Source organism: Anomaloglossus baeobatrachus, chromosome 2 (assembly GCF_048569485.1).
Source record: "Anomaloglossus baeobatrachus isolate aAnoBae1 chromosome 2, aAnoBae1.hap1, whole genome shotgun sequence".
Taxonomy (NCBI): Eukaryota; Metazoa; Chordata; class Amphibia; order Anura; family Aromobatidae; genus Anomaloglossus; species Anomaloglossus baeobatrachus.
The window spans coordinates 701,387,747-701,405,106 of record NC_134354.1 but is presented as its reverse complement, the minus strand read 5'-3'; the positions used below and the strand labels follow the sequence as shown (position 1 = coordinate 701,405,106).

Sequence of the window (17,360 nt, the reverse complement as noted above, 5' to 3'; positions counted from 1 at the left end):
AGCAGCGGTAGTGTCACAACCTCACCACAACCGTGGGTGGCGTCACGGACAATAAATCCCCCAACACCCAAACAACCCCTTTCACTCAAGGGCGAGGAGCGCCGCTCGAGTCTCCGGGATCCGGCCCGCCGCTCGAGCCACCGAGCAGCAAGCAAGCAGCAGCAAGCACCGGACCCGAGTAGTGGGTGAGCGCAGCACCCTCCCCGCCTGCGACAACAACAGCGCACAGCTGCTACTACAGTACCTTGCGAAAGTATTCGTCTCGCTTGAATTTTTCAACCTTTTCCCACAAATTAAGGCTTCAAACAAAATGATAAAAATTTTAATGTTATGGTGAAGAATCAACAACAAGTGGGACACAATTGTGAAGTTGAACGAAATTTGTTTATTTTCAAACTTTTTTTAAAAATAAAAACTGAAAAGTGGGGCGTGCAATATTATTCGTCCCCTTTACTTTCAGTGCAACAAACTCACTCCAAACAAAACCCCCCAAAAATTAGTGAATAATATATAGCCACCTTGTTTTCTGATGACACTCAACAGCCTACCATCCATAGATTGTCAGTTGCTTGATCTGTTTACGATCAACATTGCGTGCAGCAGCCACCACAGCCTCCCAGACACTGTTCCGAGAGGTGTACTATTTTACCTCCCTGTAGATCTCACATTTTATGAGGGACCATAGGTTCTCTATGGGTTTCAGATCAAGTGAACAAGGGGGCCATGTCATTATTTTTTTATCTTTCAGACCTTTACTGGCCAGCCACTCTGTGGAGTAGTTGGATGCATGTGATGGAGCATTGTCCAGCATGAAAATCATGTTTTTCTTTAACGATACCGATTTCTTCCTGTACCACCTCTTGAAAAAGTTATCTTCCAGAAACTGGCAGTAGGTCTGGGAGTTGAGCTTCACTCCATCCTCAACCCGAAAAGGTCCCACAAGTTCATCTTTGATGAAACAAGCCCATACTAGTACCGCACCTCCACCTTGCTGGCGTCTGAGTCGGAGTGGAGTTCTCTGCCCTTTACGGATCCAGCTTCTGGCCCATCCATCTGGCCCATCAAGAGTCACTCTCATTTCATCAGTCCATAAAACCTTTGAAAAATCAGTCTTAAGATATTTCTTGGCCCAGTCTTGACGTTTTATCTTATGTTTCTTGTTCAAAGTTGGTAGTTTTTCAGCCTTCCTTACCTTGGCCATGTTCCTGAGTATGGCACACCTTGTGCTTTTTGATACTCCAGTAACGTTGCATCTCTGAAATTTGGCCTAACTAGTGGCAAATGGCATCTTGGCAGCTTCACGCTTTATTTTCCTGAATTCATGGGTAGTTATTTTGCGCCTTTTTTGCCCATCACGCTTCTTGCAACTCTGTTGGCTATTTGCCATGAAACGCTTGATTGTTCGGTGATCACACTTCAAAAGTTTGGCAATTTCAAGACGGCTGCATCTCTCTGCAAGACATTTCATAATTTTGGACTTTTCAGAGCCCGTCAACTCTCTCTCCTGACCCATTTTGCCAAAGGAAAGGAAGTTGCCTAATAATTAAGCATACCTTATATAGAGTGTTGATGTCATTACACCACACCCCTTCTCATTACAGAGATGCACATCACCTGATTTACATAATTGGTAGTTGGCTCTCAATCCTATACAGCTTGGAGTAGGACAACATGTATAAAAAGTATCATGTGATCAAAATACTCATTTGCCTAATAATTCTGCACACAGTGTAGTTATAATCCTTGGCCTTTTCCATTATACATTTAATGTTAGCAATTACATCTCTTGCGCCTCTGCCTTCTCTAAATCCTACTGGTTTCTCTGGCAGCTCTTTATCAAAGGTAAGGCTGTAGCCATCTTTGTAGGATCTTCAGTAGTATTTTGGTGGCATGAGGTATGAACACAATAGTCTGATAGTTTCCCCAGTTGGTAGCATCTCCCTTCTATGGAATAGTAATAAACACTGATGTTGTCCAGTCCTTGGGCCAGTTACCAGTTGTCCATATCTGTTGACATAGTCATGTGATAATTGCTGTTTCAGAAGACTTTTAGCTCTATTAGAATATTCTCAACTCCAGGTGCTTTGTTTTTTTGACAGAAGCTTTATTGCATCAACGACTTAATCTTTCAAGATGTTTGGTTCACTCTCATGTTGAGTCTCAGTTTCTTCCTGTATCTCTGAGTCATTCTGCAGAGAAGCTCAAAGTACTTTTTCCATCCTTACTTGATCTTTTCTGGCTCAGTTAGTTTGTTCCTGTCATATCTTTCAAATTTCACACTCTTGGTTGAAACTTTTGTCGTATCTCTTTGATCTTTTGGTAATAAAGTCGTTTGTCTGCTCAAATGGCTCTCTTTAGTCTTCTAATGCTGTTGTCTGCATCCTGCTTGTTACCTTTTGCAGTTTGTCTTTCATTGATGATCTTTAGGGTCTCTTCTGTTAACTATAGCTGCGGGAGTCTCTACTGCCTCTTGTTTATTGTCTTACTGGCTTCTTCAGTAATAATATTCTTTATATGTGTCCACAATTCCTTACGCTTTGTATCAACTGTGTTCAGTGATATAAATTGGTTGTGCAGACCGTTCCAAAAAACTTCAGGTATGTTTGTCAAATCAAAGTTGGAAATGATATGTCTAGTCCATTAGCGAAGCTTGATGACTAATCTTTGCTATCAAAAGTTCATGATTAGTTACACAGGCAGCTCCTGGGTTTGTTTTTGAGATAATTATCAACGACCTCCATCTTTGGAGAACACATATGCAGTCAATCTGATTCTTATATACCCCATTTGGTGATGTCCATGTGTAAAGTCTCTGTTTGTGATTTAGAAAGAAAGTGTTCATGATGGACAGTTGATTTGCAGCACAAAAGTCAATGAATATTCCTCCAGTCTCGTTTTGATCAAAGTCCAAAGTTTCCAACAACAATTCCATGTTTGCAGTGACTCACTTTGGCTTTCAAGTCTTCCATCAAAAGTAAATCTTGTTCTGGCGTCTTGTCGATTTCTTCTTGAACTAGATCATAGAATAGATCAATATGCTGCTCTTCAGCATCTGTTGTTGGTATGTACATTTGTATAACTGTGAGATGAATTGGCGCTCCTTGTAGTTGTATTGCGATGACTATCATTGACTGTATAGTACGTAAAGACAGTGCTGGCCAATTTTCAGTTGAGAATAAAAGCGACACCATTTCTTTGGTTATCATTGCGAGAATAGTAGACACAATGTTTGTTTGACTAGAAATGTCCAGATTGCGTCCATCTTAGTTTGCCAATTCCGAGCAAGCTGAGTCTTGTTCTGTCCATTTCGGCTTTGGCGATGTTGAGTTTGCCTTGGTTCATGGTTTATACATTCCAAGTTCTGAACTTTATGATATCTACTGCTGTACAATTACTTGACTGGGAGAGAAAGTACAGTACCTGTCTATGACCAATGTAAGTTGCTGGTGTTTTTCACCTATACATCTTTTAGTTAAGGCTGGAGAATTTTCAGTTGATCAGTGGGGGTTTCAGACCTCAAAAGCTTCTCCGATTGATAACGACTGAAGATTTATCCAGAGAATAGTTTAAGTCCTGGAGAACTACTTTAAGTAGGTTCATCCCTCTGTGGCAATACCATACCTGTCGATGTTAACGGTGGTTTGGGCACCATGCAGGGTTCAACTAGGAGGGGTGCACATTTGGCTTTGGGAACATAGATTTTGCTTCAATGGTTTGGGAGCCATGTCACATTTACCTTTGTGTTATCAGCAATGTGAGAAAACCTTTACTTTTCTACTGACAGATACCAGACCTGAGTTGGTGATTGCTATTTGTGTGATGAGCTGACGTTTTCATTGGTATCATTTTGAGGTCTATAACAATTTTGATAACTTATGATAATTGGGAGAGCAAATGAACAAATAAAAAATAATTCTTAATTTACTGCTTTTTTGTCCCCCATCAGTGTTACATTCTTTACCATGCCGTAACACCGATCAGACAACTTTATTTTTAGGGTCATTGTGATAATACAGATACCAGATTTATACAGATTTATAAAGCATTCAACTGCATTAACCCCTTAACGACCGCGGGCCGTAAAATTACATCCTAGTGGTCATAACGTTACTGCTCGCGGTCTGCCGGCGGCAGCATGCTACTATCGGCGCACATCTCAGCTGATTTTCACAGCTGAGATGTGTGCCTGCTAGGCACGAGCAGAATCGTTATCTGCTCATGCCGTTTAACCCCTAAATGGCGCTGTCAATATGTGACAGCACCATTATAAGCGCGGTCGCGGTAAACTTTTACTTACCGCCCGATACCGGAAGTCACGTGACGCGATCACGTGACTTACGGTAGTTGTCATGGTAGCACAGGGTCATGTGATGACTCCTGTACTACACATGAATTACTTTCACTTTCGCTGTGCCAGCGGCACAGTGAAAAAGAAAGTGAGCGTATCTGCTGTGTACAGCTATGTTGCTGTGATCAGCAGATAGTGCAGAGTGCAGAGTGATCGGACTGCTGATCGCAATAGCCCCCTAGGGGGACTAGTAAAATAGAAAAAGAAAAAAAAAAAGTAAAAAAAAGTTTTAAAAAATAAAAAAAAAAAACAAAAAACCTAAAAGTTCAAATCACCCCCCATTCGACCCATTGAAAATTAAAGGGTTAAAAAAATAAAAAATACACACACATTTGGTATCGCCGCGTTCAGAAACGCCCGATGTATCAAAATATAAAATCAATTAATCTGATCAGTATACAGCGTATCGGCAAAAAAATTCCAAAACGACGTTTTTTTGTCGCCACAACTTTTGCGCAAAATGCAATAAGAGGCAATCAAAACGTAGCATCTGCGCAAAAATGGTACTGTTAACGTCAGCTCGAGACGCCAAAAATAAGCCGTCACCGAGCCATAGATCCTGAAAAATGAACGCTACGGGTCACGGAATATGGCGTAAAACGTGCGCCACTTTTTTCGGACAAACTTCCGATTTTTTTTAACCCCTTATATAAAAGTAAACCTATATATGTTTGGTGTCTACGAACTCGCACTGACCTGAGGCATCACACCCACACATCAGGTTTTACCATATAGTGAACACAGTGAATAAAATATCTCAAAAACAATAGTGCTAACGCACTTTTTTTGCCATTTTTATGCATTTGGAATTTTTTTGCCGTTTTCCAGTACACTATATGGTAAAACTGATGGTTTCATTTAAAAGTACAGCTCGTTCCGCAAAAAATGAGCCCTCACATGACCATATTGACTGAAAAATAAAAAAGTTACGTCTCTCAGAAAAAGAATGGCGAAAAACCCCCCCCAGAAAGCGAAAAATCGGCCGGTCGTGAAGGGGTTAAAGCCATGACGGCAGTGGCCCCATGCACCAGACGCATCATGAAGGGATCTATGTACCTGCAGACTGCGAGAAGCAGATAAGAGGGCACCACAGGTACGGAGGACAGGTGAGAATAATTTTTTTGTGTGTGTTAACGACATAATAGGGGATAAGAAGGGGACCGGAATGAGGACATTACTAAATGATGTGCAGATTACTAGAGGGCTCATTACTAAATGATGGGCACATTACTATGGGGCACATTACTACAAGTGGGTAACAAGGATAGGCACATTACTATAGGACAGAAGGATGGGCACATTACATTTTATTGGTAAATATTTTTATTTTTGAAATTCCCCAGTAGCTGTATTTCCCACCCTAGGCTTATACTAGAGTCAGATAAGGTTTCCCAGTTTGTTTTTTGTGGTAAAATTAGGGGCCTCGGCTTATACTCAGGTCGGCTTATACTCGAGTATATACGGTAACAAAAAATGCAGACACTGCTATTGTTGAAACAGCCCAATGTTCATTTCTTTTATATTTTCTGTAAAGTAGTTTAAAATTATATACATTTCTCTGCATTTAGGAAACCGTGTGCAACGTTCCCAATGTACGGAAATAAAAACTATTATAGAGATTATGGGCTTAACTCATGTTTTTGAACACTACTGTTATTTTGAACACAACTGTACAAGTGAGAAGAGAAAATTACCGGAGGTGCAAAATTTGTCAGTGAAAGTATTAAGTAAATTAGGTTGTACATCTGTTATACACATTAGTGACGAATATTAGATACTGTATTAGGAGAAGGAAGATCTTACCATTATTTTCCTCCTCATGCTTAATATCGTTCCTCCTGAAATATAATAAAAAAATTATAGTAACCAACTCCAAGGTTTTAAATTAAGTGAGGATTACGTATGATATATGTACAGGTATATCTTACTGACATTCTCTTGCTTTAATAACACTCAACTGAAAATATAAATCATTATAGCATATGGAAATCAAAGTCCACAACTTAGGAAAAAAAGGTTTACTTGATCATAATAAATCCTATAAAACCTTTCTGCAGAGATGCCTATATTGCTTGCAGAAGACAGGGAAAAAAACGGGTTTTATGTTGCGCTAAAAACCACGAGTGTTGGTGAAGAACTTAATGTTCTTTTATTAAATAATTCTGGAATTGTTTAATAAAAGAACATTAATTTTTTCACCAACACTCGTGGTTTTTAGCGCGGCATAAAACACGTTTTTTTTCCCTGTCTTCTGCGATATACCATATGTTTAACGGGGCCGCTGCTAGACCACCCAGGCACTCACAAACGTCTGCAAAGGGGTTGTGACTGGCACAACCCGATCAGGTGAGTGCATCTTTCTCCGATTCTTTCTCACCCTTAAACCGGGTAAGACCCTATTGCGCCTTTTTCTCTCCCATCTTACAGTTCTCTCAAGTAATTTGACTGCAAGCAGAGATTTCACATACTGTTCTCCAAAAATCAATAAATCTGAATATCTTTCCAATGGAGCAACCAGTGGCAAAACTAAAGAAAATGGCAGAATCAGGGGAGCTTGGGGATTTTTGCAAAATATTTTACTCAGCTAAGGCAGAGCCATTGAGTCCGGCAAAGCCATCGACACCGGCAAAGCCATTGAGTCTGGCAGAGCCATCGACTCCAGCAGAGCCACTGAGCTTAGTTATTGGCTGCATTGATGTCAACCTGAGATCAGTTCAGCAGACAATTAGGGACAGTAGAACTGATGGAGGACACTCAACGTTGGACCCAGGGAGGTTGAGTAAAGATTTTATATAACCGGAAGAACTCCTTTCGTACAAACAAAAGCTTCCGGTCACTTCCCCTAAAAGATATATTAACCCTCTTAACACCTACAAAACAAAACCTGCCATGCCTCCACTATGACATTATGGAAAATGTTTTGGGACAGCAGACAGGTTAGTCACTTCAAATAAATGTCTTGAAGTCGTACCTTTAGGGGACAGCTGATACATGCCACATACACTACCATCCAAACACTATTTGTCCCCATCTCAAAAAGATTCACCTTTCTTTTTTCCTAAATTAATTAACTATATGTGATAATCGCGATGGGTCGGTCTATAGCACACTTTTCTTTTCCAGTTTCCAGTAAGAGTCAGCATAGCAATTTCTTTTTGTTCTTTCAAATTGTCCAAAAAGTGGCACGATTACGAATATTGTAAAGTATTGATTTCCAATTCGTTATTGTGGCGCACGACCCAGTTTCAAAATCAGCTTTAATAGATATATAAAAAATAGAAAATACTTCAGTTGAGTTTACTTCTGATGTGAAAACTAAAATTGATGGAGTTGCTATTTTGGTGGTTAAGTCAGGCATTCCACCACATCAGCACTCCAGATCATAAAAAGGTTGTCGATGTAGCGACCATATCAGACAAGCAACCTATAAAAACACCCATCCACAGGAATAAAAAGTTTTTATTTCCCTTCCAGACCATGTAAAATAAAGTCAACATGGTGAGAACATAGAACCTGTACTCACTCCTGTTATCTGCAGATACTTAAAGGTGATAAAGGGTTTGTACCAAATTTGAAAGTTAACTAAACGTTACCTTGTTTTACCAGTTGTATCCTTCAGCCTTCTTCTCGTTCTGTTGCTCTACAACAACAACAACAAAAAAAAGCTAAAAAAACAAAAACCTGAATACATATATAGATAAAACACATATATAAACAACCAACCATATTTTTCATGATGAGTGCTGGGATCGTTTTTGACATTCTGTCTGACCAAAACAGAGCCACCATTACTGCACAAAGTAGGATGCATCTCTGTGTTTTGGCTGACCTCATTTCATATAGTTATAGAATTATTTCAGTTTTGGTCACTCAAAGTACTGACAAGAGACTTAATGGGAAGATGGACATTAACCAGGGAAGTTTTTCTTTTTGCCCTTTTGTTTTTCCCTTCACTTGTTCCTAGAGCCATCAATTTTTGTTGACATTGCCATATGAGGGCTTATTTATCTGCCGGACCAGTTGTAAATTGGAATGACTCCATTTATTTGACAATATAATATACTGAAAAATGAGAAAAAAATGCGTTCGCAAATTTTGCAAAAAATGGATTCTGCCACAGTTTCTATGGATTTTGTTTTTACATGGTTCATTCAGATAAGATAATATCAATCTTGTAAAAATCTGCATAAAAAATTATCCTGGAAACACTAAACCTGGGGTTTTGTACACCAGTCGCAAAAAATGGAGCTCTGGAGTAAGCAGTACCAAATTTAGTAAGAGGGGAATGTCTCTCAATAAATTTGACAAATCTTAGAACTGCCATGAGCTTCTTTCAGAAACGTTACTCCAGACAAGGACTGACATAATTTATGACACTATTGTGCCATGAATCACAATGTATTTGTCCAGCGGGCATTGCCAAGCCTCGTCCTACCTCAGACAAAATGTTGGTGGAGCCGAGTGGAACTAGTCAACAAACGTAAAGTCACAACATTTTTACACAAAAGTTGCCACGCTGGATGAATTGGGGCCATAAAGTATAGATTTTTTATAAAGAAAAAAAAAATACAAAAAAACCCCAAACAAACAAAAACTATATAGATATGCTTTCCTACTAATTGTGCCCTTATCTCAAAATAAGCATGAAGCATGAGATTCTACATTTGTGCTCTCTTGCTCTTAAAACCCCCAGGAATCCATTTCAGCAGTCAAGTCCCCTATTTCCAATGCATGACATATTGCAACCGATGATGACGAAGTTGCCACACCTTCTCCATCCCAGGTCTTAAAGTGTTGTAGCTGTGCTGCTAGGTGACTCATTTGAGTCAGGGGCTGCCATTCCCCAATTAGTAAAAAAAAGATTTCTAATAAAGCTCAGGATGCTGAAAGAAAAAAAAAAAAGAAGAAGAGTAGATTCCACCTCTTCAATTCTCCGCCCACAGGCAAATAGTGAGGTTAATTTCTTATTTATTTTAAACATCCTTCTGAGCAGTTTTTAAAATGTTATTCTGCTGCAAAATTTCTTTAATTTGGACAGAAATTGTTTCAGTGTAAGCAAAATAGTCAGTAAAAGAAAGAATATCACATTTAACATAATAATTAGTATAAACTAAGTACTTTACCTGCAGGCTCCACGAGTCTGTAAAACATAAACAACAGGATAGTCATGAGTCTACTAAGCATGTGACAACTGAATGAATGATTCATGAATAATGACTGTATTTTGCAGACTTTAAGACTCACTTTGTTTCCTCCAGATTTAGGAGGAAAGTTGCGATGCGTCTTATAGTCGGATGTACCGGACTTTCTGGTGTGTGTGTGTGTGTGTGTGTGTGTCTATTGTGGAGAGAATAGGCGGTGGTTAAGTGGGGTCACAGGGGACAGGAGTAGGCAAACGCATGTGCCCGCTATTAGAGAGAATAATTATTCACTGCTCCTCACTCCCAAAATCCCACCCACCTCTGCACTCGAGCCAGTGCCAGAAGATGGGCGGGATGAGCAGTGAATATTCATTCTCTTTAATAGAAAGCACACGTGTCCCCCCCCCCCCCCCCCGCCAGCAGCCGGCTTCCTGCAGTGGCTGGGGCGATCGTGTGTCCATTATTAAAGGTTATGGTCTCTGTAGTGCCCCTGTGTTTCCTCCCAACATCCTAAGTGAAATAAATCCTTGGCGGCCACTATGACCTCGGGTGTGCACAGTGATCTGCCTGTGTGCAATTACCATGTGCTGTTACACTGCACACCTGAAGTCTGAGTGGCCAAGCACATCCCTCTGCAATCTGTTACCGTGCTGTGTCGGAAGTTAGTGGCTCATATAGTGAAGTTCTGCCTCTGTGCCCGCTCAGCGCAGCACATCTCCAGTGAGAAGAGCTGGGTTCCGGTCTGCATTGTGATCTTCTCCCTGTATGCCACTGCACCAGCGTATAGTACTGAGCTGGCAGGTAGTAGCTCATAGGAAGAAGATCACAGTACAAACTGGAAAACCCAGCTCTTCTCACAGGAGATGTGCTGCACTGCTGTGCATCGCAATGAGCTGAGAAGGAGTGACCAGTCAGACTTCACAGCGGCCGCCAGGTATTTGTGCGACATAGGATGCTGGGAAATCAGAAAAGGAAGTAGAGGGAACACGAGTATAATAGTTTATTTTTTATGTGTGCAGTGTAACAGGAGGCATATATACCAGGATGGGCCCATGATCAGGGAAATATATATAATAGGATGAGGGACATAAATACCAGGATGGAGAACATATATACCCGGATGGGCCCATGATGGAGAACATATATACCAGGATAGGGGACATATACACCAGGATGGCAAACATACAGTATATACCTGGAAGGGGACCAGGATGGAAGACATTAGTACAGAATTGGGGGAAATTACCTCCATAACAGTGTAAGCAGGAGATCCTCACCCCTCACCCTCAATAACAGTGCTTCATGACCACATTAGAATCATAGAATGGTAGTGTTGGAAGAGACCTCAAGGGCCATTGGGTCCAACCCCCTACACGAGCAGGTTTTTCTGAATCATCCAGCTATATGTTTATCCAGTTTCTGCTTGAAGATTTCCATTGATGGAGAGCTCACTACCTCCCGTGGTAGCCTGTTCCACTCTCTGACTGCCCTCACTACCTGCCGTGTTTGCCTGTTCCACTCTCTGACTGCCCTGACTGTCAATAAGTTTTTATTAATATCTAATCAGAGTCTCATTCCTTTTAAATTTCATCCCATTTTTTGCTTCAATTGTTTTTCCTATTTTCCTCCTCTAAAACTTAGGCACACCTTATGATCCGGTGTGTCTAATAATCCGCAAAATATGGTACTTCAAGAAGTGGTTTCTTCCAAAAACACACCGCTTCCCTTCCTCCAAGCTTGCTACTTATCGGGAGCCGTGTGCACCTAAAGATTAAGCGTTTGGGCAGGCAGCACAAGTACGCCGCCAGCCCAAAATGTGCACAGTTAGCAGTGGCAGCTTTATCTCAGCATCATTGGAGGAGCCCAAGGGCACTGAAGAAGGGCAGATGCAGTGATCTAGCCAGCTTAATAGCAGCGCCTGCAGGCTCAAAGGCACAAAAGAACGTCCACTGTTGATTGACTAGGTTGCCGGTCACCTCTGCAGTCGATGAGCAATACATTACAAGAATTAAATATCCCTACGTTCTCTGGTTTCCAAGCACTTTGCAATTTAGCCTCTTTAACAAGAGGACAATAACCCTTTAAGAGTTATACATAAAATTACCATCCCTCGGCTCCACAGCGTTGCTCCTATGTCTTTGTTTTCACTGCAGTGGTGACCTCAAAAATACAGTGCGGATCACCACTACAACCAACCATTGTGCTTGGCAGTTGTGCGGTTGTTGACGACACAAGCTACAATTGGATGTTAGGCTGGAGTTCCACTTGCGAACGACTAGCGTGAGTCTCGCATTGGTATCACCCGGCACAGCCACACACTCTCTGGACAGGAGCGCCTCAGCTACATAGAAATACATGCAGCCGACCCACTCCTGTCAGAAGAGTGTGCGGCAGTGCCGGGTAATACTGATGCGAGACTCGCGCGAGTCATACGCAAGTGGAACCGTACCCTTACGGTGATGAACACTATAGTCATGACTTGATGCAGCCAAAAATCTAGAATCCTAAGATAGGTAGTCAGACTGTACCTATTGTATCTTATGATAGCTTATAATGTCAGCATTTATAAGTACAAAGTAATAAGTGTGGATTTTTACAATAATCTGTTTTTCCATCATCTCAACAGCAACACAACTTGGGCAGAAAACTAAGGGAAAACAGATTAATCTAAAAATTGCACACTTCCCTTACTTAATCACCAGCAGCACAACAAGGAGGAGTTAAACAGAAATTCAATAGGGAGGACCCTATTGTCTGGTGAAACTAGAGAAAATACAAAGCAGTCTTCACCGAAAACCAAAATGTCATCCTATGCAGCCTGATAAATATATAGTGTAAGCTCAAGCTACCATAGCTAAACTAAATAAAACTTTGTTCAACAAAAGAGAGGAGATCGATCCAGAGTGACACCAAAAAGAATAAATAATCAGCTCTCGGATGTACCTAAAAGTCGAATGGCTTATTTAAAATCAACCATCGAAGATAAGTTGAATGGATTTCTAGCCTTAGCTACAAAAAATAAATTAATTCTCAACCTTTCTGATCTCAAAATAAGAGGATAAATCTACTAAATAACATTCAATATGAAAGAGAGATTCGGGATAACACACCGGAAGATGAATTATACAAAATTACAAATTAGGGAACTTTTGGAAAAAATTGGGCAGTAGCTTTAATACGGCCACATTAAGGAGGAATTTGAAGAATGGATCCACGGAAGACAATGAATGAAATTTCTCCAAAGACCTGAAAGATGTTATGGCGAAGAAGTAGTATCCTTTAGGCTACATACACACAACTGTACCGTTTTTGCGGACCACAAAAGTCGGATCTGTGTGTACGTTATTGCATCCGTGTGGCAACGGCGCCCGTTCTGTTCCGCATACGGTCCGTTTTCCCATCTGTGCGCATTCCGGTTTGTTTGGAGACCGCAAAAAAACGGAAGGAGGGTTTGTGACAAATTTACCCAGGATTCATTGCTTCACCTAATAGGAGGCGGTCACATGCTCATTCCAGTGCCATTTTCTACTGCTTTTCACAGCATAGAGAGCTCTGGTGATTTTATTGTCCTAGGACACGTATTATCATTGTCTTTTCCTGTCATTCTCATGGCAAAAAGAACTGATAAGGTTCTGCTGTACTGGCTGCTTTCTCGGTGATACGGGCAACAATCTACATTGTCGTCTGAGAACAGAGGAGGAGTAGGAGGCAATGGGTTCACCCTATTGTCTCCCAGCGGTGTAGTAAGGCCCACTTCCATGCCCTATATTCGGACCTGCGCCAGCACCCAGATAAGTTCTGTGAAGCCCCACAGGTGTTGTGTCGGTGCATTACCTTCAGGGACTCCACTCGGCTGGATCCTGTCTGGTCACAGGTAGGAAACCTTCTTTGTAGTTTGTCGTGACGCCACTCTCAGATTTGCGGTCAGTGGGGACCGCCACTGCAGGTTAAGGGATGCCTGGGGCTGATGGTGGGTGCAGTCAGTTGGAATAGCCTCCTGAGAGTGAGGCAAGCCCCAGGGCCCTGTGTAGGTGTGTAGAACCACAAGGCGCAGAATAACTCCACACAAGCAGGATGTCTTTCAGGGTTTTTTACTCACAGTTGATAGGGTGAGTAACCCGGGCGTAGCTGGGATGAACCAGGCGGGAACCAGATGTCCTTCAGGCTGACTTGTGAGGGTGACTACTAACTCGCCTTCCTTAGCCCTTGGTGGTTTGGGGTGACCCCGACTTTGAGTCCCTATGGGGGTCACCCAGGGAAGTTGCTGAAGCCTCACTCCCCTTCGTTTGCCGTGTGCTTGTTGCCTGGGCCAGATCACTCCAGCTTCTTGCCTCCTGTGAGCTATGGGCCCTAACTGTGGCTACGTGGCTGCGGCTTTTGTGGTGTTGTGGTGTGGGCTTTGAGGGCCCCACACCGGCAGGTTTAGCAAAAGAAAGCTGGATCTATCTCCGCTTCGGGATCTGCCGCCCGTTTGGGCCTGGTACTCTCTAGCAGTCTCCTTACTTCCCACTCCGTTGCTCTCTCTCTAGCTGAAGATGGATTTCGGGTAGCACTCCTAGTTGACCGTTCTCCCCCGTCAGTAGCCACTGCGCGGGCGCTGTTAGACAGCAACAGCCCCACAGGTCTGCTCCTCACTGAGCCCTATGGAGTTCTGCTCTAACTGACTCACTGCCCCTCCTCTCCTGTTCTTGCCTACGCCACCTAGCAACCAGATTCTCTTACCACACCCCTTGAGAGGAGATGGAGGCTTTTGGCCCCCTCCACTATTCCAGTGAAGGTCAAGGCTTTTCCCCCTCCTGGGATCCCCAGGGGTCCTCTCATGGGTACATGTGTGAGAGCTGATTACTATGCGCCTGTGTACCACACCCCTGTCAGCCTTCTGGATTACCTGTATTGTACTGTCCCCAGCATGGGTGCAGTACTCAGTGGTGCCTGACCAGGTCAGGGGCGCCACATTCCCCCTTAGTTATCACCAGCACGTCCTCGGGCTGCAAGACAACATTTTAAAATGCATAAAACATTAAAACATGGTAAAACATTTTAAAAGCACCAGGTACCATACATCACCACCCTCCACCCACAAGTCCGTTAACCCACCCAAACCCTTTCACGTTGGCCGCGGCTTCAGCCACTTCTGGCAGGATGTAGAGGCGGCTTACATGGGCTGGTGGTTTCAGGGTATACCTGGCCTGGTGGATCTGCGCCTTCAGCCTCTTCTGGCAGGATGCAGAGGCGGCCTCCACAGTTGGTGCTGACCAGGTACCCTCTTTGTGGTGGAGAGCCAGGCCCCATAAACAGGCATGCTCTCTGGTCGCAGGTGAGCCAAGGCCCTATATACGGACGGGCTCCTCCTGGTTGCAGACGAGCCAAGCCCCTAAACAGGCTGACTCTGGTGGTGGTGGTGCCCTCTGGTGTAACTATTTACACTGCGAGAGTTTGTGGCTATAGCCAGTTCATAGCCTTAAGGTTTATGGTTTTCTCACAATAGTTTTTGTGGGCACATGCTTAAACGTAAACGTTGCAAAACAAACTTTTCAAAAACTTTAACTTTCTAACTGCTGAACTTCTTACTTTCCTTTACTCCTCCATTTCACCAGGGCTTGGGCCTGTAGGGCTGCGGCACCTGTTGCTTTCTTGGCCTCTTTCTTCATCTGTTGTTGTCTCATCTGCAGGTTCCTTGTCTCTGCTTTCTCTATCTTCATCTGTTTCCTTTCCTGTATCTGTTTCTCTTTCCTGTAGCATGGGGTGGCTGTAAGGTTTGCTGGTACATAGTGCTACGTCAAGCGCGTACAGTCCTCTTTCGCCTTGATGCATGGTAAACTGTACTGAATCCCCCATCTTTAGGTTTCTGCCAGGGTGTCCTCTAGGCAGATGAGCTCTCACATCTCTTCTATTGACGAAGATACCTTCTTTGATACCAGGTGCAACAATGAACCCGTATCCTGACTTTAGGCTGAAGTCCTCCACTACTCCTCTGCAAAGGGGTCCTCTGGCCTGGGCTTTGGCTCTTCTCAGGAACCTTTTCTCCTGTAGGTCTCTGGCCGTGACTTCTCTCTGCTCTGGGGATGGCGGTGCAGGGAAAGACTGGGTTCTACTGCGGCGCTGTGTCTTGCGGGCTGGATTCTGCGAAGTGCAGCTTACAAGCTCCCAGGTGAGGCTTTGGGGCAGATCTTCCTCAGCAGAAGGTGTCAGATCTTCCTCGTCCCAGCGGGAATACGGCAGCATCTCTGGCTCGGGGTATGGATCCGCTGCTGATGGCTCCTGAGTCAGCTCCTCATCTTCCTGGCCTCCTCTCCCCCTTAGTTCTTCTTGGCACTCCTTTGGTGGCAGTGCTGGGGATGGGCTTTCTTCAGCAGGCCCAGGCGGGGGACTCTTTGGCGTGGTTGCTGCAGGGGTTGCCGGAACCCTCTTGGGGGTGTGCGGAGGGAGCAGATACCGATCCACCATCTCTTGTGGGAACTGGGCCTCTATGTCAGCCTTTAGCTGCCAGTATGCGGGGTCCTCCCCCAGCGTGGGCTTTCCAGCAGGGACCTCTTTGGACTGGGGAGCGGTGTCTGCTCTGGCCTTGCAGGCCGGGGTAAGTGGTGATGCAATCTCTTGGCGGGCCGCGCCCTGTATGGCGGCGGCCTGGTCTTGGCGGGCCGCGCTCGGCATGGCGGCGGCCTGGTCTTGGCGGGCCGCGCCCTGTATGGCGGCGGCCTGGTCTTGGCGGGCCGCGCCCTGTATGGCGGCGGCCTGGTCTTGGCGGGCCGCGCCCTGTATGGCGGCAGCCTGGTCTTGGCGGGCCGCGCCCTGTATGGCGGCGGCCTGGATCGGCGTCGCAGCTGCGATGGGATCTGTGCAGGCTGGGCTGGGCGTCGCTGCAGGGACCGGGTCTTGGTGGGCCGAGCAGGGCATCGCTGCGGCGGCCGGGGCTTGGCGGGCCGAGCAGGGCATCGCTGCGGCGGCCGGGGCTTGACGGGCCGAGCAGGGCATCGCTGCGGCGGCCGGGGCTTGGCGGGCCGAGCAGGGCATCGCTGCGGCGGCCGGGGCTTGACGGGCCGAGCAGGGCATCGCTGCGGCGGCCGGGGCTTGGCGGGCCGAGCAGGGCATCGCTGCGGCGGCCGGGGCTTGACGGGCCGAGCAGGGCATCGCTGCGGCGGCCTGGGCTTGGCGGGCCGCACCTGGCGTGGCTGCGGCCTGGCTCAGCGTCGCCGCGCCGGGCGCCTCTTCAGGGACCGCGGGCGTGGCAGCAGGGGTCGGGGCATCCGGGCCGGCAGGGGTAATACTGGACTCACCCATCGGTGGCAGCATCGGGGTCTGAGTCGTCGCCGTCCGGTCTGGCACTCGTCGTGCGGTTCCCCTCTCATAGGCCTGAACTGCGGCAGCCATCTCCAGAAGTTCCATTCGTTCTTCTCTGATCTGCTCCACGACCCGGGTCTCCAGTCGGTCGCAGAACTGGGCCAGCTCCCGATACCACCAGGCAGCGGAGCCCGGTTCTGGGTTTCTGCGGTCAGACGCCATTTCTTCTGCGCCGTCTTCTGCACGATTTCCCAGCAGTGGACTCGCCGTTGCCTCTAGTAGCAAGCTGTTCAGTTTCTGCTCTGCCTCTTTCAGCAGCTCCTCTCCCAGCAGCAGGCTTGTGGCTCCCTTTCTGTCCCGACGTCTCTGGACGCTTCCGCTCTCTTCACAAGCGAGGTCAGAACTCTGCAGGGGATCTCTGGGTAGCCACACCTCTTCGTGGGCGGTAACTTCTTCCAGCGCGGGCTGCTGTTGTTTTTCAGCGCGCTTTTCATGGTGGCAATATGGCGGCGCTTCCAATTTTTCAAGCGGACCGCCCAGGCACATGGTCACCTGTCTGGACAGGTCTAGTCCTTATCCTGTTCGTGACG

The 17,360-nt window shown here is 45.2% G+C and overlaps 1 protein-coding gene across 5 annotated transcripts in view; it reads right to left on the bottom strand.

Moving 5' to 3' along the window:
• The window catches only part of LOC142292139 (uncharacterized), a 218,340-nt gene that overhangs the window by 105,293 nt on the left and 95,687 nt on the right, over positions 1-17,360 (bottom strand). For all 5 annotated transcript variants that reach the window (XM_075337285.1, XM_075337289.1, XM_075337286.1 and 2 more), the window contains 3 exons: positions 9,472-9,488; positions 7,942-7,988; positions 6,152-6,186 (listed from right to left, as the gene is read on the bottom strand). In XM_075337285.1, coding sequence (XP_075193400.1) covers positions 6,152-6,186; positions 7,942-7,988; positions 9,472-9,488 — 99 coding nt within the window. The remainder of the gene's footprint in view (positions 1-6,151; positions 6,187-7,941; positions 7,989-9,471; positions 9,489-17,360) is intronic.